Source organism: Lithobates pipiens, unplaced genomic scaffold, assembly GCF_037356315.1.
Source record: "Lithobates pipiens isolate NorthernLeopardFrog02 unplaced genomic scaffold, aLitPip1_a1.2 Scaffold_13, whole genome shotgun sequence".
Classification (NCBI taxonomy): Eukaryota; Metazoa; Chordata; class Amphibia; order Anura; family Ranidae; genus Lithobates; species Lithobates pipiens.
In genome coordinates, this window is record NW_027507718.1 from 402,032,000 (window position 1) to 402,052,295 (window position 20,296).

The following is a 20,296-nucleotide window of genomic DNA, read 5'->3' on the forward strand; positions in this document are numbered from 1 at the left end:
GTGGACCGTTCCCACCATATTCATGTGGTGCGAACGGCCCACAATGCACTACGCTATCGCAGTGCATTGCTGGCTCATGATTGGCCAAGTATGCACTGTGACTCTGCATGCTTGGCCAATCACAGCGCCGGCAGTGAGGAGAGCCATAATTGGCCACAGGCATCCTGCCTGTGGCCAATTATAGCTCAGAGGGGTTTAGTACACGCCCCACACTATATAAGGCTGCCAGCGCGGTGGCCTTGTGTAGTGTGTTGGCGTGTAGGGAAAGAGCAAGATAGGCAGGGACAGTGTATTTTTTCTTGGGAACCTAGCGATGTTGAAGTGGATGTTGTGTGCCTCCTGCACAGTATACACCTGAAGCTACCACTTATTGCTGGTGTTGTTCTGTTTCTGTAATACCGGCATCTGCAGCAGTTAGAGTGGGTGTTGTGTGCCTCCTGCACAGTATACACCTGAAGATACCCCTTATTGCTGGTTTTGTTCTGTTTCTGTAATACAGGCATACAATAGACACCCCCCAGGCATGAAATTTAAAGGAATATTTAACTTTTTTTTCACTTTAATCGTTATTAAAATCAGTGCTCCCGAAAAACGGCCATTTAAAAAAGATGTTTTTGCATTGATCCATGTCCCCTGGGGCAGGAGCCGGGTCCCCAAACCCTTTATAGGACAATATCTTGCATATTAGCCTTTAAAAACAAAACAAAAAAAGCACTTTTGATTTCGAACGTTCAAATCCCATAGACTTTAATGGGGTTCTAAAGTTCGTATGAATTTTAGGTCCGTTCGAAGGTTCTGGTGTGAACCAAACCGAGGGGTGGGGGGTGTTCGGCTCTTCCCTAATCCCCAGTTATCCAGAAGGATAAGCCTCTGGTTTTGGTCAGCCTTTCTTGGGCTGAGTCATCCGTTGAGCTGCAGGCTCTAATTGACTCTGGGGCTGCAGGCCTGTTCATTGATGCTGCCTTTGTATGGAAGCACTCAGTTCCGCTGCAGCTGCGTGACACTCCACTTGCCATTGAGGCTCTTGACAGGAGGCAGTTTCATTGTCCATGGCTGTAAGGGGCTCTTCACCATGAGATAATCCAATTCCAAGTTATTTTCTCACCTAAGTTTCCACTGGTTATTGGTTATCCTTGGTTACAGAGGCACAACTCCTCTTTTGATTTGCTCCATGCTGAGGTTCTCTCCTGGTCACCACAATGCAGTGAGATATGCTTCCAGAAGGTAGCCAAGGTCCCGTGCACCTCTTCAATCTCCTCCCTGCCAGAGGAGTACCGCAATTTTAGCGATGTCTTTGCAAAGGTCAAGCCGGTAGTGTACCTCCACACCAGCCGTATGATTGCGCAATTGACCTTCAACCTGGTGCCATACCCCCTTCTGGCTGGGTTTACCGTTTGTCAGTCTTGGAGGATAAGACCGTGGAGGAGAATTTTGCAGGTACACTTTCTCAAGGTTTCATCTGCAAATCCTCATCTCCTGCTGGTGCTGGTTTCTTCTTTGTAAAGAAGAAGAATGGTGAACTGAGACCTTTTATTGATTATAGGGGTCTCAATTGTTTCATGATTAAGAATACCAATACGATTCCGTTGATTATGGAATTTTTTGACCCCCCCAAGGGAGCAACAGTTTTCATTAAGCTTGATTTGAGAAGGGAATACAATCTCGTGAGAATTAAGGAGGGCAACGAGTGGTAAACTACATTTAATACCAGAACAGGCCATTATGAGTACCTCATAATGCCTTTTGGCCTTTATAATGCCCCGGCAGTTTCCCAGGAATTTATTAACAATGTCCTCTGAGATTTGTTGCAGTTATGTGTGGTGGTTTATCTCGATGATATCCTCATATTTTCCAGGTCCCTGGAGAGCCACCACACAGATGTCTGTTGTGTGCTTCAGAAACGAAGAGAGAACAATCTCTATTGTAAACTGGAGAAGTGTGAGTTCCATCATGAACAGGTTAAATTCCTGGGTTATGTCATTTCCACTGCTGGTTTTTCGATGGACCTATAGAAACTTTCGACAGTTCTACAGTGGTCCCCAACCCATGGGTTTACATCCTCTGCAGTGTTTCCTGGGCTTTGCCAACTATTATCAGAAGTTTATTCAGAACTTCTCTTCTCTGGTCAAGCCCCTGACTAATATGACCAGAAAGGATGGCAACCCACAGAGTTGGTCTCCAGAGTCCATTAAGGCCTTTGAGAGTCTCAAGGCTGCCTTTGTTTCTGCTCCTGTGTTGGCACATCCTGATCCTATGTTACCTTTTATCTTTGAGGTTGATGCTTCTGAGACTGGTGTTGGCACCCTTCTGTCTTAAAGTTCTACCTCTGAGAGCGCTATGCATCCTTGTGGCTACTTTTCCAAGAAATTGTCAACTGTGGAGTGCAATTATGAGATTGGTGACAGAGAGCTGTTGGTGATCATTTTAGCCCTGAAAGAAGGGAGACATCTCTTGGAAGGTATCACATTCTTGTCTGAGGCTATATGCCTCTCTCCCAGAAAGGCGCGATGGTCTCTTTTCTTGTCAAGTTTAAATTACATTGTCTCATTCTTACCTGGTATTAAGAATGTAAGGGCTGACGCCTTGTCACGACAATTTTCATCCACTTCCAGGTTGGAATCGGTTTCGGGTTCCTGTGATTCCTCTTGATCATATTCTGGCTATGGTTTGGGTGACAAAATTCTTGCTGCTCAGGTCCATGCTCCTCCTGAGAAACCTTGTGACTGCTACTTTGTCCCAGAGAGTCTCCGTACTGCCGTGCTCCAGACTTATCATTCTCCTAAGGCTGCTGGCCACCCTGGGAAGAATCAACTCTTTTGGGCCATTTCCTAACAATTCTGGGGGCCTAGTCTAAGTGCTGTTGTAACTGCCTTCGTAGCTGCCTGTTCCATGTGTGCTCAGAGTAAGACTCTGAGACACCTTCCAGTGGGCCTCCTACAACCCATACCCAATGGAGAAAGGGCCTGGACCCACCTCTCTATGGATTACCCAACTCCCAGGGCAATACAGTGTGACGATCTGGGGTGATTAGGTTCAAGTGGTGCATGCAATTTTCCAGAAACGTGCCACTCCAGACTTGCGTTTTTAGGGCATGGCAGCCCACTTTTATTTAAAGGAAATGAAAAAGTTCAAACAAACAGTAATCTTCCCTCGCAGGGGGTTCCACCATCACTGAATAAACAAATGATAGCTTCCTGGCTTACTCACTGTCAGCTTCGTGCTGCTTTAGACCCCATTCACACCTGGGCATTTTGTAGCTTGCAGCCTGAAGCTATAAAACGCTAGAGGGGAAAAATTATATTATTCTCAATGGAGATGGTTCACATCTCCACTACATGTCGCCTGAAGCCGAACGCCTGAAGCTCAAACAAGTTCCAGACCCTTTTTTGTCGCTCGAATTGAGCAGATTTGGGCGTTTTTCTTCTTTTAACATTGGTGACCTTTTGTCCTGCACAAACTCGCTGCAAATCGCGGTAAAAAACGCGGTAAAAAATGCAGCGAAACGCAGTAAAAAACGCTGCAAAAAACGCCACAAAAAACGCTTGAAACCGCTACGCTCAGGTGTGAATGCAGCCTTAGTCACAGGCTACACCTGCCTGCTTCAGACATACACACAGACTGTCACCTGCAGTCTTAGACTCCGAGACCTCCTATCTCTTTCTTCTGGAGCCATCTCCTACTGGGACCCTCCTGGCCAGACTTCCTGTCTGCCAGGCAGAGCTGTCTCCAAGTCTGAGCACTGACTTCTTTTCCTGGCATGTTTATGAACCCAGCCCACAGGTGTGTAATTAGTATTCCTGCCAAAATCACCTGTGACATGGGGTCCGCACATTGCACAAACTCACGGAAGGGGGCCAAGTCTACTAACTGAAAAGGCAGCAGCTGAAGTGCCAGCAATTTAGCCAAGCTAGCTTGTATTACAGATCTCCACAACAGTTATCCTTATAGTGGTTGACTGGTTCTCAAAGATGTGTCATTGTATTCCATTTAAGAAGTTGCCCACTTCTAAGGAACTGGCTTCCATTTTTGTTTTTGCTCAGGCGATCTTTCGCTTACATGGACTACCCAAGGTGATTGTCTCAGACAGGGGTAGTCAGTTTGTGTCCCGGGTTCTGGTGAGCCTTTTGTGTACAGTTGGGAATTGCTTTCTCCTCCACGTATCACCCGCAGTCTAATGGGGCCGCAGAACTAGTCAATGAGTCCATGGAGCAATTCCTACGTTGCTATATTTCTGACCATCATAACAACTGGTCAGACTCATTGGAAAAAGTTTGCTCACAACAGTGCCTTGAATTCTTCTTCCCGATTGTCCCCATTTATGGAGAATTGTGGTTTCCAACCTTCCATGTTGCCTGACTCCTTTATTCTGCAGAATATTCCTGAGTTAGAGGAGCATCTCCATAGTCTTTGTTCCACCTGGGCACAAGGCTTTGCAACATGCTAATGATAGGTATAGACTCCATGCTGACCGCAGATGCCTGCCTGCTCCTTTGTACCAGGTTGAGGACAGGGTCTGGCTGTCATCTCGCAACCTCCGTCTTCATGTTCCCTCACTAAAGTTCGCACCTCGGTTTATTGGGCCTTTCCATATTATTTACAGGATTAACCCAGTGACTTATGCATTAGACCTTCCTTCTAATATGCGTATTTTGAATGTACTTCATGTCTCCTTATTAAAACCTTTGGTCTGCAACCGATTTACCACCTCGGTGCCACGTCTTCACCCTGTACAGGTTGAAAACAATGAGGAGTATGAAGTACAGTCCATTGTTGACTCTCATAGATTCTGTGGGTGCATACAGTACCTGGTGCATTGGAAATGGTACAGTGCGGATGAACGCTCTTGGGTCTTATCCTCGGACGTACATGCCCCTGTCCTCCTTTCGTGATTTCCATAGATGTTTTCCCCTCAAGCCTGGTGGTCCTCCAAGGGGGGGGGGGGTCGTTAAGGAGGGGGTACTGTCAAGCCTGGGCTCAGCTGTCGGCTAATTGCCAGTTCCTATCTTTCCACAGTTACTTAGCTGTTGATGATATCCTGATCGTCAGTCCTGCCTACTTAAGCCATCCAGTCCAGAGGAGCTCTGCCTTTGCCTTGGTCAACATCACAGAAACATCTCCTGTGATCCTGTTCAAGACTTGCTTTGCTGACATCCCTTCTGGTTCCAGATCCTGCTTGCTGTCCCACTACATTGATCCCTGACTTCTGGCTTGGCTGACTATTCATTCCGGTTACTGAACTTTGGCTATGTTCTGATTATGTTTATTCTTCTTACTTTTATTATTAAACAGGTGTGATTTAACTGTACTTCTGTCTCAGCCTGATCTAATGGTTTCTGACAACGGGTTCCACTGTGATTGTGAAGATCTTCAATTATGGCTGTATGGTCAAATTATAACCTTGATCTTTGTTCATATATCTAGTTTCTGTCTAATAAAGATTTTTATTTCCATAAATGTAATATATATTTGTTTTTTGTATATATATATATATATATATATATATATATATATATATATATATATGTATGTATTTTAACATTAGTGGCTCCATATGTAATACACTTACTTGAAGATGTTCAATGTTAACTTTTCTTCTAGTTTTCAGTTGAGTTTTTGGTTTCACCTAGAGAGAACTAATCTAAAAAAAAAAAAACAGCAATATCTATCAAAACAGATAAACAGATAAACACAAGTATTCTTTGTTCTTTCAAAATCGAATGGGACCCAAAAGAATAATGAAGCAATAGCACAGTCTCTTTGATTAGTGAATAAATTAAGAGGAGGCTATGTTAATTACATCCCTTCTTCAGGTACAGCTTTTAATTACCATAATTGCTTATTTACCAACAGGTAAAATTTACCAAGCAGACAAGACAAGTAGTTTCATGTTGCAGATTGTAGCCTTTATCAACCCTTTAATATAAAGGTAAATTATTTTGTTGTTGTTTTTCACCCTGGAGGCCCATGGGGACAGGACAGAGATCACATTTAATAGCTTTTTTTTCTTACATGTCAGTGCAAGTGACATTGTTAGCGGATGCCAGTGACTTTCAGATAATTACTGCAAGATAATCCTAAAAGCTAATGCTAGGCATAATGAGATGATTGTTTATGCAGCAAGGAATGGATAGGAAACTTCCTTTAGAGAAAGCAATGTGAGAATCCCATGTTCCCACAATATATCGTTATTTTTTATTTACTGTTCAGAACAATCATTTGTCTGTTTAGAAAAAAAAAAAATACATTATTTTTCATCATGCAACAATTTTATTATGTACTCTATAGAACATTTTCAGGCTGCTGAACAGCAGACTATACAAGAAACACGTTGGTAATGAGTTGCATTTGTTTTCAAGTGCTACAGTGAAATAGTTCTATCATTGCTCGAGATGCTTCAACTACTATTTTTAGGTATAGACGGACATTAAAAATAAAAAAAGCCAGTAATGATGGCTCTAGTGTAATAATATCTGAGTGAAGAATGGTCTATATTATTGATAGCCAGACTCCATTTCACACTGCAAATATAAATCTGAAAAGAAGACTCTGATTGGTTGTTATAAGTGCTAATTTCCTTTTTTCTTCTTTTTCTCTTTTTATAATTGAAGCTAGTGGTGATATTTTATGTTTTTCAGTACTTTTTATTTTCTATATAATGTGACTACATCAATTATAATACATCTATTCCAGTCCGAAGACAATTCTGACATTATACATGTACAAATCTGCATTTTTTTTTTTTTTTTATAAGAAATTGCTTAGAACCCGCAAACATTCTATATATTTAATCTGAGACCCTGTAGAATAAAATGGTTGTTGTTAAAATTTTTTACGTTGCATTGATATTTGTGCAAATTTTTATGAAAACCTACACTTTAACCATTACTTTACTGCGCTACAGCTGAAAGATGACTACAGCAAGGCTCTCTAGTTCTGGGACGTCCACTTGGAACTCCTTCTTTGGACACAGCCAAACACAGATTGTGTTAAAGGACCAATTACAGCGCCCCTTGTGTCCAAACACAGATGATCATTTTCTGTCTTTTTCATTTGTTTAAATAAAAAACCTAGAGGTGATTAAATACCACCAAAATAAAGTTCTTCATGATGATTTTTTTGAAAATAAAAACTGCATTTTTGCTTGCACATGATTGAATGATAGAAATCAGCAAAGATTTCCTAATTTCAGAGCTTCTCCTCAGATCTAGAGCAACTCCAACTTACAGTGCACTTCTAGTGCACAGTATATTTGCCTTTAGTAAATCAACCTCCCAGGCTTCCAAGGAGAGATTTTATGCACATGCTACACAGGCTACAGGCTGTTGGCATGGTCCGATTGGGCCTAAATGTCTGGAGGTTTAAATAGGCATGGTTAAATAAACATGAGGTTTTAGCTGAATGTAGAGCACAGATATGTTGCAGTCCTTTTATCCATATGTTTTGCTTGTTTGTTTTACATGACGATTACAATATATACTAAAGTGTACATGATGACCCATTTGCTATGTAGCCAATAGTAAAAATAGCTTGTGGACAGCTGAAAAGAAATAGAGTTGCTTTTCTAGAACTAATGGCATTCTAACTTCTATGTAGGTAAAACCACATTGATGTGTGCTGTAGACAGTCTGCCTATTACTGATAGAACTGTTTTTGTAGATTGTTTACATTTTTTCAGGTTTATGTTTGGTCTGCTTGATAGACGCCATGTTTGAAAAATAGCTCAAGCTCTGTCAGATTGGATGGAGAGCGTCTGTGAACAGCAATTTTCAAGTCTTGCCACAGATTCTCAACTAGAGTTAGGTCTGGACTTTGACTGGGCCATTCTAACATATGAATATACTTTGATCTAAACCATTCCATTGTAGCTCTAGCTGTATGTTTAGGGTTGTTGTCCTGCTGGAAGGTGAACCTCAAAACTTTTCTTCAAAGATTACCCTGTATTTGGCTGTATCCGTCTTACCATCAACTCTGACAAGCTTCCCTGTCCCTGCTGAAGAAAAGCATTCCCACAACATGATGCTGCCACCACCATGTTTCATGATGGGGATGGTGTGTTCAGGGTGATATGCAGTGTTAGTTTTCCACCACACATAGCATTTTGCTTTTAGGCCAAAAAGTTAATTTTTAGTCTCATCTGACCAGAGCAGCTTCTTCCATATGTTTCCTGTGTCCCTCACATGGCTTCTCACAAACTGAAAATGGGACTTCTTATGGCTTTCTTTCAACAATGGCTTTCTTCTTGACACTTTTCCATAAAGGCCAGATTTGTGAAGTGTACAGTTAATAGTTTTCCTGTGAACAGATATTAAATAAACTCATATTTCATTTGAATTACTGTTTGTGTTTCTTATCTGTCTCCTAGGTTCTCAAATGGCCTTTTCTTCTATAGTGCAAATGTAACTTATTTGATACATGAGGTGACAATCTCTTATTCAGCTAACTATTATGTTATGTTGTGCTATGAGTCTGCTACACACACACAATGTTATTGTTGTTAATGTATGTAATGCAATAATGATCAAAATATTCATCCTTTTCAACTCCTTGAATTAATTGCTTGGAGTCCCTAAAATGGCCTGATTTTGGCACATTTTACAGCACATTGTCACTGTAATTAAACCAACTTTACAAATACACTGGTATTGAGCTTTGAAATAAGAAGCCATACATTGTTGAGTATAAATTATTTTACTCCAAGCACAGTCACATGTGAGTTATAAACAGTTTTTGAACAAACCAACATCTTGGTGTATAACATGTATGTTTGACTTTAACTTGCCTTTTTTGGGGCTAAACAGGCATGTTTAAAAATATAACATATACATCCCCAACTCAGGAACTTACAAAGTTTGACTTTGCTAATGTGAAGGACATATGAGACATTAGTATGTCAAAACTGTGTTGATCTTGCCTTCATCAGATGGGGTGAGCTCACCCCTCTAAAAGCCAAATTTTGAAGATGCACACAAATTGGGACTCAAAATTTGGATTTCCCTCATTTACCCTGTCTAAAATGTGTGTATTTTCCCTACATCTGTTTTGCTAAAGCCATAACATGTACTATCTCCCATCATGGGATATCAATGTACATGTTTTGTGGGTGCAACCCCTTCCTCCAAACTAAAGTAGGTGAGAGGAAGGGGGTCCACCCCCGAAACATGTCCATTGATCCCCCATGATGGGAGCTAGCACACTGGGGATATTTCAGAAAGGCTAATCCACTTTGCCCTACAAGTGCACTTTCAAAAAGTGCAAAGTGGTTTTGCCTTTTTGAAATAAACCTCAGTGTGTCAACATGTGCTAGATCCCATCATGGGGGATCAATGGATGGGTTATTTTGGGGTGAAACCCCTTCCTTTCACCTACTTTATTGGCGGAAGGGGTTGCACCCACAAAACGTGTACATTGATATCCCATGATGGGAGATAGCACATATTGACACACTGGGGTTTATTTACTAAAGGCAAATCCACTTTGCACCACAAGTGCATTGCAAGTGCACTTGGAAGTGCAGTCACTATAGATTTGAGGGGAAGATCTAAAATGAGGGGAAGCTTTGCTGATTTTATCATTCAATCATTTGCAAGCGGAAATGCTGTTTTTTATTTTCCTTGCATGTCCCCCTCAGATCTACAGTGACTGCACTTCGAACTGCACTTTCAGTGCACTTGTAGTGCAAAGTGGAATTGCCTTTAGTAAATAACCCCGACTGTGTGCATCTTCAAAATGTGGCTTTGTGATTCATTTAAAACTGTAAAAACACTTACAACATAACGACAACTCAAAAATTGTATTTTTGTTTATATTTTTCCTAAAATATCTTTGATGTTGCTCAGTCTTTTTTGAACATCATGGATGTTTTGTTTCATTTGTTTCAAATCACAATCGCACACCATGATCTCCCAGATCAGGATTTGTGCACTTGCGCTGCTAAAGTGAGTTTCTTCTTCCACAACATCTGCATCACCTAAAAATTAAAAAAAACACACCATGTATTATAAATATGCATGCATCCATCTATTACCTGAAGCTGTGGACTCAGACACTTACCTGTTGTCGACACCATTACTACCACTTCCTGAACATCTGCATGCACATCTTCAAGGTGTGTGGTGAGTTGCCTTTCTTCATTCGGTGTTGGGTTACTGGTGTCCTCAGATGTCCCTATTCTTTTCTCCCCTATGTGAATACAAAAAAGGTATATTTAGCAGACAGATATGTTAGGCTAGAAATAGTAATATGAAACATTGCTTGGAAGTGTCTTCCAAGTTTTGGCAGAGTTCCAAGCTGAATACATGATTTTTTCCCTTTCAAAAGCTGGAATACTTACCTGTTGTGTGCAAGTTTCACACATGGAGAGACCCCTAGTATCCACTGGAGCACCTGCGTAGGACCATAACACTTCATAACACACTTGTCCCAAACTAGTGGTCCTGCATCCAGATGTGTAAACAGCTGTCGAGTGTCCTCTCCTGACACTGAATAAATCTGTCATTTCATTATAGTTTCAAACACATCTAGATAACAATGTAATAAACTTATTTTAATTAAAATAGGCCTGAACAAATGTAGTTAACCTGCATCTGCCAAAAACAATGTATTAGTGGTCGAATAAACGATGTTTAATACAAATGATTCCTGTATCCACGAACCTCAAACTTGGCATTTTAAACTGTACAACAGTAAAAGAAGCACATGGACCAGCGCAAAAGTAATAATAATAATAGAAACACGCGACAAATACTTACTTTTTTGCAGCACTTCCCTGATCTTTCTATACTGATCTTGCACCCTCAATTTCAGGTCTACCCAGCATTTCCTCAATTGATCCTTGGATCGTCATACCCCAAAAGTCCTGTGCAAACTTCTCACAACTTTAGCCATGACCTTGGCCTTTCTCACATTAGGGTTTCTGTACGGACCATGATTCCCATCATAGTCTGTCCTCTTTAAGATGTCCACCATCTCCACCATCTCTTCAAAGGACATATTTGAGGCCTTTCTGCACGGCCCTACCACATACAGTTAACATATTTTGGGTAGGAGTAACCCTTTTCAGTGCATGCAGCAGTTTTCTCACTCTTTATTTAATTAGTTGGTGCAGAGGTACCCTACATATTACAATATTTGAGGCCTTATATCTCCTCCTGGATTGTGAACTGCCTTGCTCCGGGCTTTCCTTGTTGCTGCTATTAGCATGCACCTGCTAAATCTCTGCCATTTGTTCTCCCACTGGCCTGAAAGAGAAGAGGTGGAAATACACTAGAAAGAAGGACAGGGGCGGAGTTTGATGCATGTGCAGTGTATATAAAGCATAACAAGCGGTTTCTGTAATGGACGTAGGTACCATCTGTGAGTGGAGGACAGAAGATCATTTTCGCGCAAAGGGACGTTGAAATGAAGGTACAATTGTAAATTGGGACATCAGTGGTTAGTGGCCTATACTGCTTATAGATTGAGGCCTATATTGGGACAAGATTATAAGAGTTTAGCCTGACATTAGGGTATGTCTTGTGTTGTGTCTTGCAGATAAAATGGTTGATAAATTTACGGCCCCAGATTTCCTTCCAGAGTTTATAGAAATACATGGAACTGTCATGTCTCTGGCAAGTAAAATGCAGGAACTATTCAAACAAGATAAAAAGGAAGGCATCAATGGAGAAACTGTTGGAATTAGTGAAGCCTGTGTATCCCATGGCAGACATCAACCATTTGAAGGCCAAAATTGATAGCCTGAGGAGCACATATAATGGGGAGTGCAAGAAAGTCAAGGATTCCCAGAGATCCATAGCAGCAGCAGATGACGTATATGTCCCCAGGCTGTGGTACTGCAACAGCCTGCTTTTTTTCTCTGACCAGATGGAACCCAGGCCATCACACTTCCTTCAACATCAGCTGAGGCTCCCGAGGTCCACCCTGGGCCTTCCACCCGGGAAGAAGATGTGGAGGAGCCCAGCTTGACCCAGGTATAGCATTGTTGAACATATTTCATGTCAAAAAGTGAATGATGTTAACTAGATGTTATTGATCACAAATTTCTGATTTAACAAAGTGGTTTACATATCAAGACAGTAGTGGCCAAAAACGATTGGGACAAGAATGAAACATGCTGGGGTCAGAATGATAGTCTTTTCTACTTGTTAACATTCAATTTGCAACAGTCATGAGCTTAAAATTGTGTGTGATTGATGACCAAAAACCTAAAACCATGTACCATTTTCATACACAGGAAAGTCTCAGCCTCAGCCAAGATGAGGCCATGGCAAGCAGCCTGACAGAATCTCAGGTTCCTCCCCTCCGCCCTCCAACCAAAAGAGCCAGGAAGTCCAGGAACCTGGGGGAGGCCACAGCTGCTTTTCTTTGCCATACCACAGCTACAATTAGCACAGCTCCTGATGGGCAGGAGGCATTTGGATGCCTGACAGGCAATAAATTAAAACAGATGGAGGAGGACCAGTGCACTATATGAAAGGAAATAATTATTCGGGCCCTAAACAAGGGACGAGGGGCAAACTCACCCGTAAAACACACCTCTGCGAGTTGGACCATGCTCCTTCACCACCTCCATCAACAACACAGCCACCCCACCCACCACAGCAGTATGGAAGGAAGTCTGGAAGAGGAAGTGTTGAGAGTGATAGCCTGGGTTCAGTGTGGTCTGGGAAACAACGCAAGCTGTTGGAAGACCACAGCCTTGGGATATATATGTCATCTGCTGCTGCTCCCGATCTCTTGGAGTCCTGGACCGTATTGTGCTCCCTATTAAATGGACACCCCAGGTTACCAATTTGGACAGTGAAATAATTGATGTCTGCCCTGGGGGTACAAAGGCTTCACCAATTCCAACTGTTTCTCCATCGTTGCCTTCCTCTTTATTTTGATATGATTTTGTGCTTCCTATTGAATTAAAAAATGTTTTTGGACAAATACTTGGCTATGTGTTTTACTTCAAAAAGGACAGTTTGTGCATAGGCAGGTACATTTCAAAAATCCAATGTCAAATTAACAAGGGACACCAACATAGTTGTATCTTTGAGGTTAAGAAATACAAGATAATAATGATGTTGTGGTAACTTGACACACAAAACTAAAAAACATATTATTCTGCATATCACTAGAAAAAACAAAAACATATATTATTCTGGAGATCACTAGAAAAAAAATAAATACGTTTGTCAGAACTCTGTGAATATCACCAGCAAAGCAGCTTCATTATTATACCATTATAAAGAAGAAGAGAATACGCTGTATTGAGAAATTTCATAATTTGCCTTCCAGCTCGTCCTTGATTCCGGGTATGCATGTTTGCACTTTGGACTTTTGTCAGACGGACTTGTGTACACACGATTAGAAAATCCGACAACACACATTTGTTGGCGGAAAATTTGAGAACATGCTAGCCAACATTTGTTGGCGGAAAGTCTGACAACAATTGTTGGATGGAGCATACACACGGTCAGATTTTCCTCCAACAGCCTGACATCCAACATTTCCCATCGGAACATCTGATCATGTGTATGGGCCTTAAGACTTACTATCTTGTTTTAATATTTTTAGTAACAGGCCTTAATACAGTGTGTGGATAGGGACTTCTGACTTAACTCTGACTTTCTTGATCAGCATTCATGTGACTAGTCAGTGGCTCAGAAACTATTGAAACAAGTGGGGCAGTGTATTAACCAGGCTAATAGCATCTCTAGAAGGAGGTCCGCAATGATAGCTCCCTGTTAATAAATTACCTTTGATTGTACAAGTTCATGTTTAAATGTTTTGGTTTAAAATATTAAAAGATTGAAATATGTTAAAATAAAGACTATATTTTGTAAGTTCTAGGAATGACATGTTTCAGTTTTATCAAAGAAATCATTATTAATTCCTTGTGCCTTTCTGTCATGATGATCAAGAATATCATCTTCAAATTTGGAAAATTGCTTGATAACTTTACACTTTTAAAGACACATTTATGATGCTAAATTAATTTTATGATAATTAATAAACTTGCATCTGTCACCTGACCATTTCTTGAAGTCTCATGTAGAATTGAAGTGCAGATAATTAAAAAAAAAAAATCCACTAGCTGTTTCTCTTGTGACATAGACATGTTACCTTCATTTTTAAGGTTTTATGTTCAATAATGTTTGGTGTCATAAACAAAATGATATGGGCTTTGTGTATTTGTTTTAATCTTGTGTATATTTCTTCTTCATTTCCAGACTTGAATCTCCAACAAGATCTCTAACCATGGAGGCACCAAAAGGTGTACAAATAAATGCTGTTGCAGGAGAATTCAAAGCCAGCTGCAGAAAAGAGTTACAGTTACAGTCCACAGATGGGGAGGTCTTTATGAACATCTTTTTATATTCTTTTATACAGTAAATGTTTTCCTTGGTTTCACCTATTTTATTTTGGCATGTTAAACTAAAGTACACGATTTAAAACAATGATTGCTGTTAGGATGAGGTTACCAGAGAGAACCAAAAAAGCAATTCCTTGCAGCTAAATTAATCAACAGCTTACAATTATCATTCATATCATTGTTGAAGCCAGGCCCCTTCTCTGATCAGAGCTAATAAACTGAAACAGTATTATGGATGCAACAAAAATGGGACCATTATATAGATTGTTTTGGTGTTATACTGGAGCACTTATAGAAAAATAAATAAACAAAATAAATAATTAGCATGTAGTTGTGGATGATCCATCACAGGAAGATTGTGTTCAAAACCTGGCAATTCAAAGTTATATTTTAGTTCCACCTGCTGACATGCACAGTGTGGATGGACATGCAGCTATTGTATTCTGACAGCAACTACCCATGTCCGTCAGAATGCAATTTTTTGACCCACTTTATTGATTTTCATTCAAAAAATGGTAGGTGGGAGAATGGCTATAACACCCTCCACAAAGCAAATTTCGCTTGGTTCATCAGGAACTGGCTTATTTTCACATAGTGTATGGCCTGCCTAAGTTACCAAGGTCACTTCCTGATATCTCTGTCTCCAAACATAATAGATTTCTTTCTTTCTTTATGTGGAAGATAGATTTGTGTGGCCCTTACATCATTTAGGGAGTAAATAGATACACTGAACATTTCACTATACAGTAGAACTGGGGACAGGGGGTAAGGGCAATTTACAGAAGTTTGGTGAATTTCCATAGTTTGTAGATTAGGCTGGTTTTGAGCTTTCACCAAACCCATAAAGAATGATTTTCTTTTAACTGAAGCCCATAGCTACTGTTTGGTACATAATGCACTAAATGACATGTTATTAAACAACTTTCACATTAGAGAACAGTTGACGATTGGACAGCAGACCCCTCTCCAAAATTGAATTTCAGTGCTATCAATGATAGTAAAACTGTCCATATTTGACCCATTTTAGTCCCTGGCGCTATTTTAAAATGGCTCGGGAGAATAGCTATTTTCTCCAGTGCCATATTCTAATGGCTGTCGGGATCAGTGGCTCATGCAGGTTCTAGTGGAGGTTAACACTTGAACTGCTGCATGTCTGTGACTGCTGACATCCAGCCCAAATCCCAGCAGCTAAAATTATCAGATCCTGGACTTCTGAAGCTGTCACAGATCATTGTGCTTTGCAAACAAAAGTAAACACAGCACTTCCGCATTCTGTTTACCTTGGGAATGTGGTACCATCATGAATGATGTTACCACACTTCCTTTCACTACTGAGGGTCAGGTAGAGTAATAGCTTTGTCTTGCCACGCAGTGCAGGAGCAGATCACTGCCATAGGTATGACTGCTGCTAGTAATAGATGAACAATAGCAGCGATCTGCTGCTGAAAAGCTGCATGTGGGTTCTGGATCCAATCTCCAGTGCTCAGATCCAGACTCTCAAGAAGAAAAGTCAAGTGAATCAAACAACAATCTGTATATTAAGTATATGAATACACAAAAACACACACATATGCAGTATATATATATATATATATATATATATATATATATATATATATATATATATATATATATACATTTGGGCATATTTGTATGTAATGATTTGTGCACGCTCAGTATTGTTGTTTGCTATATAGGTATTCATTTCTCAGGTAAAACACATTTACTCTATACATGTGTTTACCAAAAGATTTGTAGTACACTGGCATACAGAAGAAAGCTCCCGATTTTGACATGGAAAAAAGTGACCATGTGCATGAGAATATTCCCTCCCCAGAATACTTCCCAAGTTGCAACAACATCAGATATACTGGATGGCATTCACATTTAATGCACAAGCAGCATTGCTCATGTAAGTGAATGCATAATCAATTAAATCTTTAACAATTTTATCATCACTGTCATAATAATTTGTGTCCTCATCGGCCTGACTTAAGTTTTTTTTAAATTTTACACTAATAATTTATGCACACCATTTTCCCCCTCTGTTCTTTGCAAACGGGGAATAAAGCTATCCTAAAGTAAAAATGCATGTGTTCACTTTGAGCTTTACTATTCCACTGTTACAATAAATTCACATTAATGTGAAATCATTTCAATCAGCAGACTTTGTTGATTAAATTTTGGGGTAAATTTATTGAGTGTGTGCAAATAATGTATACATTACACTGGAAAAAATTACATCAAAATGCATTTTTATAATTTTTTTTTTGTAAGAATGCCTAGTACAACCCAAGGAAATCAAAATATATGTATAGTAGCCAAAACGGGATTATTAAAAGCAGACAGGTGGGATAGTGTGGAACAAGATGTAAATACCGAACAATATCTCAACTCTTTTAGTAATCAGGCTCAGTGCCTCTTGCAATGAACATTATAGCAAAAATGATCAACATTCTGTCTACTATAGGGTAAAAAAAAAGAACCAAGTTGAATACTTCTTGCTCAAGGATACTTTTTGCTTTATTGGGAAATGACCATGTTGCGGCATTTGTTGCTGTGATTTAAAAAATGGCTAATAAATAAAATTTATTAAAACAGGGTGTTGCACTGTCCCCTAAAAGTACCAAATATATACTATTGTATGAACTGAATAACAAGTGATACAAAAAGAACACTATTCACAGAAATGTAAAATTAGGGCTCAACTAAGTGAAATAAAGTCCCCTCCACAGATGCAGGCAATGATTTTAACATCAAATGTGTTTCTATTTTCCACCACACAAGTGTTAAAAAAGCAGCTTACCACAAAATAAGACCCCAATCACAAGGAAGTCTGACTGTGCCAAATGCAGCCAATGAAGGTCCTCTGTCCACTCAAGTGATATTGCATCTCCAAAGGCATATTATACAAACTCAATCCCATAATGATAAGCATTAGACAGAAACAGAGAGGAAACTCTGTGGTGTACCGAAATATTAGATTTTTTGTATCAAATAGAAAGGTACTCCTAAAACGCAAAAGCAAACAAAACAGTACTTCAGTCCTGCTGATAAAAATCACTGCTATAGCTCCACCCAAAAAAAAAAAAAAGGACTACTGATTTATTTTCTGAGATCCATTATTAAAATACTACCGTATATACTCGAGTATAGGCCGACCCGAATATAAGCCGAGGCCCCCAATTTACCCCCAAAAAACTGGAAAACTTATTGACTCGTGTATAAGCCGAGGGTGAGACATGGCTGTCCATCCCTGTGTGTCCGTCCATCCCTGTGTGTGTGTCCGTCCATCCATCCCTGTGTGTGTGTCCATCCATCCATCCATCCATCCATCCCTGTGTGTGTGTCCGTCCATCCATCCCTGTGTGTGTATCCATCCATCCATCCATCCCTGTGTGTGTGTGTGTGTGTGTGTGTGTGTGTGTGTATTCATCCATCCATCCATCCCTGTGTGTGTGTGTGTGTGTGTGTGTGTGTATCCATCCATCCATCCATCCATCCCTGTGTGTGTGTGTGTGTGTGTGTGTGTGTGTGTGTGTGTGTGTGTGTCCGTGCAGCCTTGTGTGTGTGTCCAGCCTACCTGTGTCCCAAGCCTCCGTCCCGAGCCGCCGTCGTCCCGAGCCTCCTCTGTCCCGTGCCTCCTCTGTCCCGTGCCTCCTCTGTCCCGTGCCTCCTCTGTCCCGTGCCTCCTCTGTCCCGTGCCTCCTCCGTTCCGTGCCTCCTCCGTCCCGTGTCGTGCCGATGGATCGCCGCTCTTCTCGGCGGCCATTCTACAATTCAAAAGCCGCGCCTCCGTCCTCCGCCTGTGATAGGCGGAACACTCAATTTCCCAGCAGCCTGTGTTCCGCCTATCACGGACATCCTCTCATACTCGTCCGTAGTATGAGAATGAACGGATGTCCGTGATAGGCGGAACACTGACTGCTGGGAAATTCAGTGTTCCGCCTATCACAGGCGGAGGCGGAGAAGGAGGCGCGGCTTTTGAATTTTAATGTCCGCCGTCTGTCTGCTCGATACGCTGATCGAGCAGTCAGACAGCGGTGACTCGAGTATAAGCCGAGGGGGCACTTTCAGCCTCAAAAAAGAGGCTGAAAATCTCGGCTTATACTCGAGTATATACGGTATATGAAATCATTGTTATCCATGCATTTTAATGTCCAAACAATATACTCTGTTTGAAATCTGGAAAAGCACAAAAATAAATAGTATATGTATATCCTACATTTGCCTTTTTGATTTCATACAACTCATATGAAATAGGGCCAACAAAGGTTAGATAGGAATTCCTTTTGTGATTTTCATGGGTGATTATATGAAAATGCTTACAATATTTCTATTTTTTTACAGATATTTTTAGATGCAGATAATATCAGACTAGGAAATTTACCACAAGGTTCCTTTACATCATCATCACCAAACTCAGTAGGACCTCGACAAACTGTCTATGAGCTTTGTGTTTGCCCAAATGGCAAACTCTACCTTTCTCCAGCAGGATCTAGTTCCACATGTCAATCCAGTAGCAACATTTGTCTGTGGAGCTAAAGGAACTCCCTGATTTCTCACACCAGAATAGCCTTTTGCTACTATCTCTTTGCTTCACGATTCTACTCAGATTCCCATGTGGTTTGTTGAATGCTTAATGGCCTTCAGAGTTTCTTCCAGCATAGAAGAGGATATAATACTGCCTGGAAGTATTAATTCAACATTGGAAACAATCCTGCATTGAGATGGGGGTGAAAAATTCTGACATGCATACCTGAACTGCTGAATGTTAGTCTTAAAGGATTCAAAGGGTGCCTTGGCTACATGGAGTGAAGCACATCTCGGTTTTTGCAGGAATTTGGAGAAATGGAACAACACACTAATTTACGAGTGTACTTACTGGACATCTATTTGGAAAACAATAAAATCCTGTTTGGAAAAGAAAAAGACTATACTGTTTTAAAGCACAATTTTCCATTCAATATTTTTGGATGTATACTTTTATCCCACAAATGAAATAAATATTAAGGTATTATGTGATATTGCCTTTATTAAACAATTAAATTGGAAATATTTGTTTTTCAAAAATGGAAGTTTATTTCTTCCTTGGGCTCCTTGCTTTGATTTTTAAATGTATTTTATTTTATACACAGAAAATTACAATAGTGGCAAATAAAATTTAAGATGAATTCGATTTCCTCTTTAATTTGCACGTTCTTGCCTATTTTAAAAATGAATATAGCAATTTTTGTGCACTACAAACAATTATAAAGCAAAGCTTAGTATAAAAATAATATTATTATTTTTTTTTGTAAGTAACTTTTCTTATTTAATCAAACTCTTTATTTGATTTACATTTCATTGGTAACAACATCGATTACCTAACATTTAATAGGCTTGCGGTTAATTTAAATACATTTATTTGTATATTTTTATATAGTTTTTCCCTTAATGCTCATGTAAATGCATTTTTAGCCCAAGTAATTGTCATTATATTAGAAATTTATTTGCAAATTTCATCTTACACAAAACATCACCTTTTCCATAAAACAAAGTGTGTTGGAGTGCAAAGAGCATGGAATTTAAATCCAGCCATATAACAACAAAAAAGGAAAGTAATAAGAAATAAGGAGAGAAATAAAGATTGGAAAAAGAAATGTATACAACACTAAAACAGTTCACTAGGCATAACATGGCCTAATATTAATCAGTTCACAGGTTCACTGTTGTTCTTATTGTCCTACAGATGTTTTTTTTTCTTTTTCAAAATGTTTCTCAAATAATTTTTTTTTTAAATAAATCACATAAAACAAAAAGGTTTCTGTATTTTTTTTTTTTTTTTGTTTTTTTTTATTATTTACTAATAGCCATTTGCCTTGCCAACAGTTGATTCATCTAGGTAGATTTTTTTACTTATCTAAATGGGAATACTATGATAAATCCTATAATCTGTCC

The 20,296-nt window shown here is 39.8% G+C and overlaps 1 protein-coding gene across 6 annotated transcripts in view; it reads left to right on the plus strand.

Moving 5' to 3' along the window:
• Positions 1-19,530, plus strand: part of SGCZ (sarcoglycan zeta) — a 1,585,391-nt gene extending 1,565,861 nt beyond the window's left edge. For all 6 annotated transcript variants that reach the window (XM_077477426.1, XM_077477423.1, XM_077477424.1 and 3 more), the window contains 2 exons: positions 14,214-14,337; positions 18,707-19,530. In XM_077477426.1, coding sequence (XP_077333552.1) covers positions 14,214-14,337; positions 18,707-18,901 — 319 coding nt within the window. In that variant the 3' untranslated portion in view covers positions 18,902-19,530. The remainder of the gene's footprint in view (positions 1-14,213; positions 14,338-18,706) is intronic.
• The last annotated feature ends 766 nt before the right edge of the window (positions 19,531-20,296 follow it).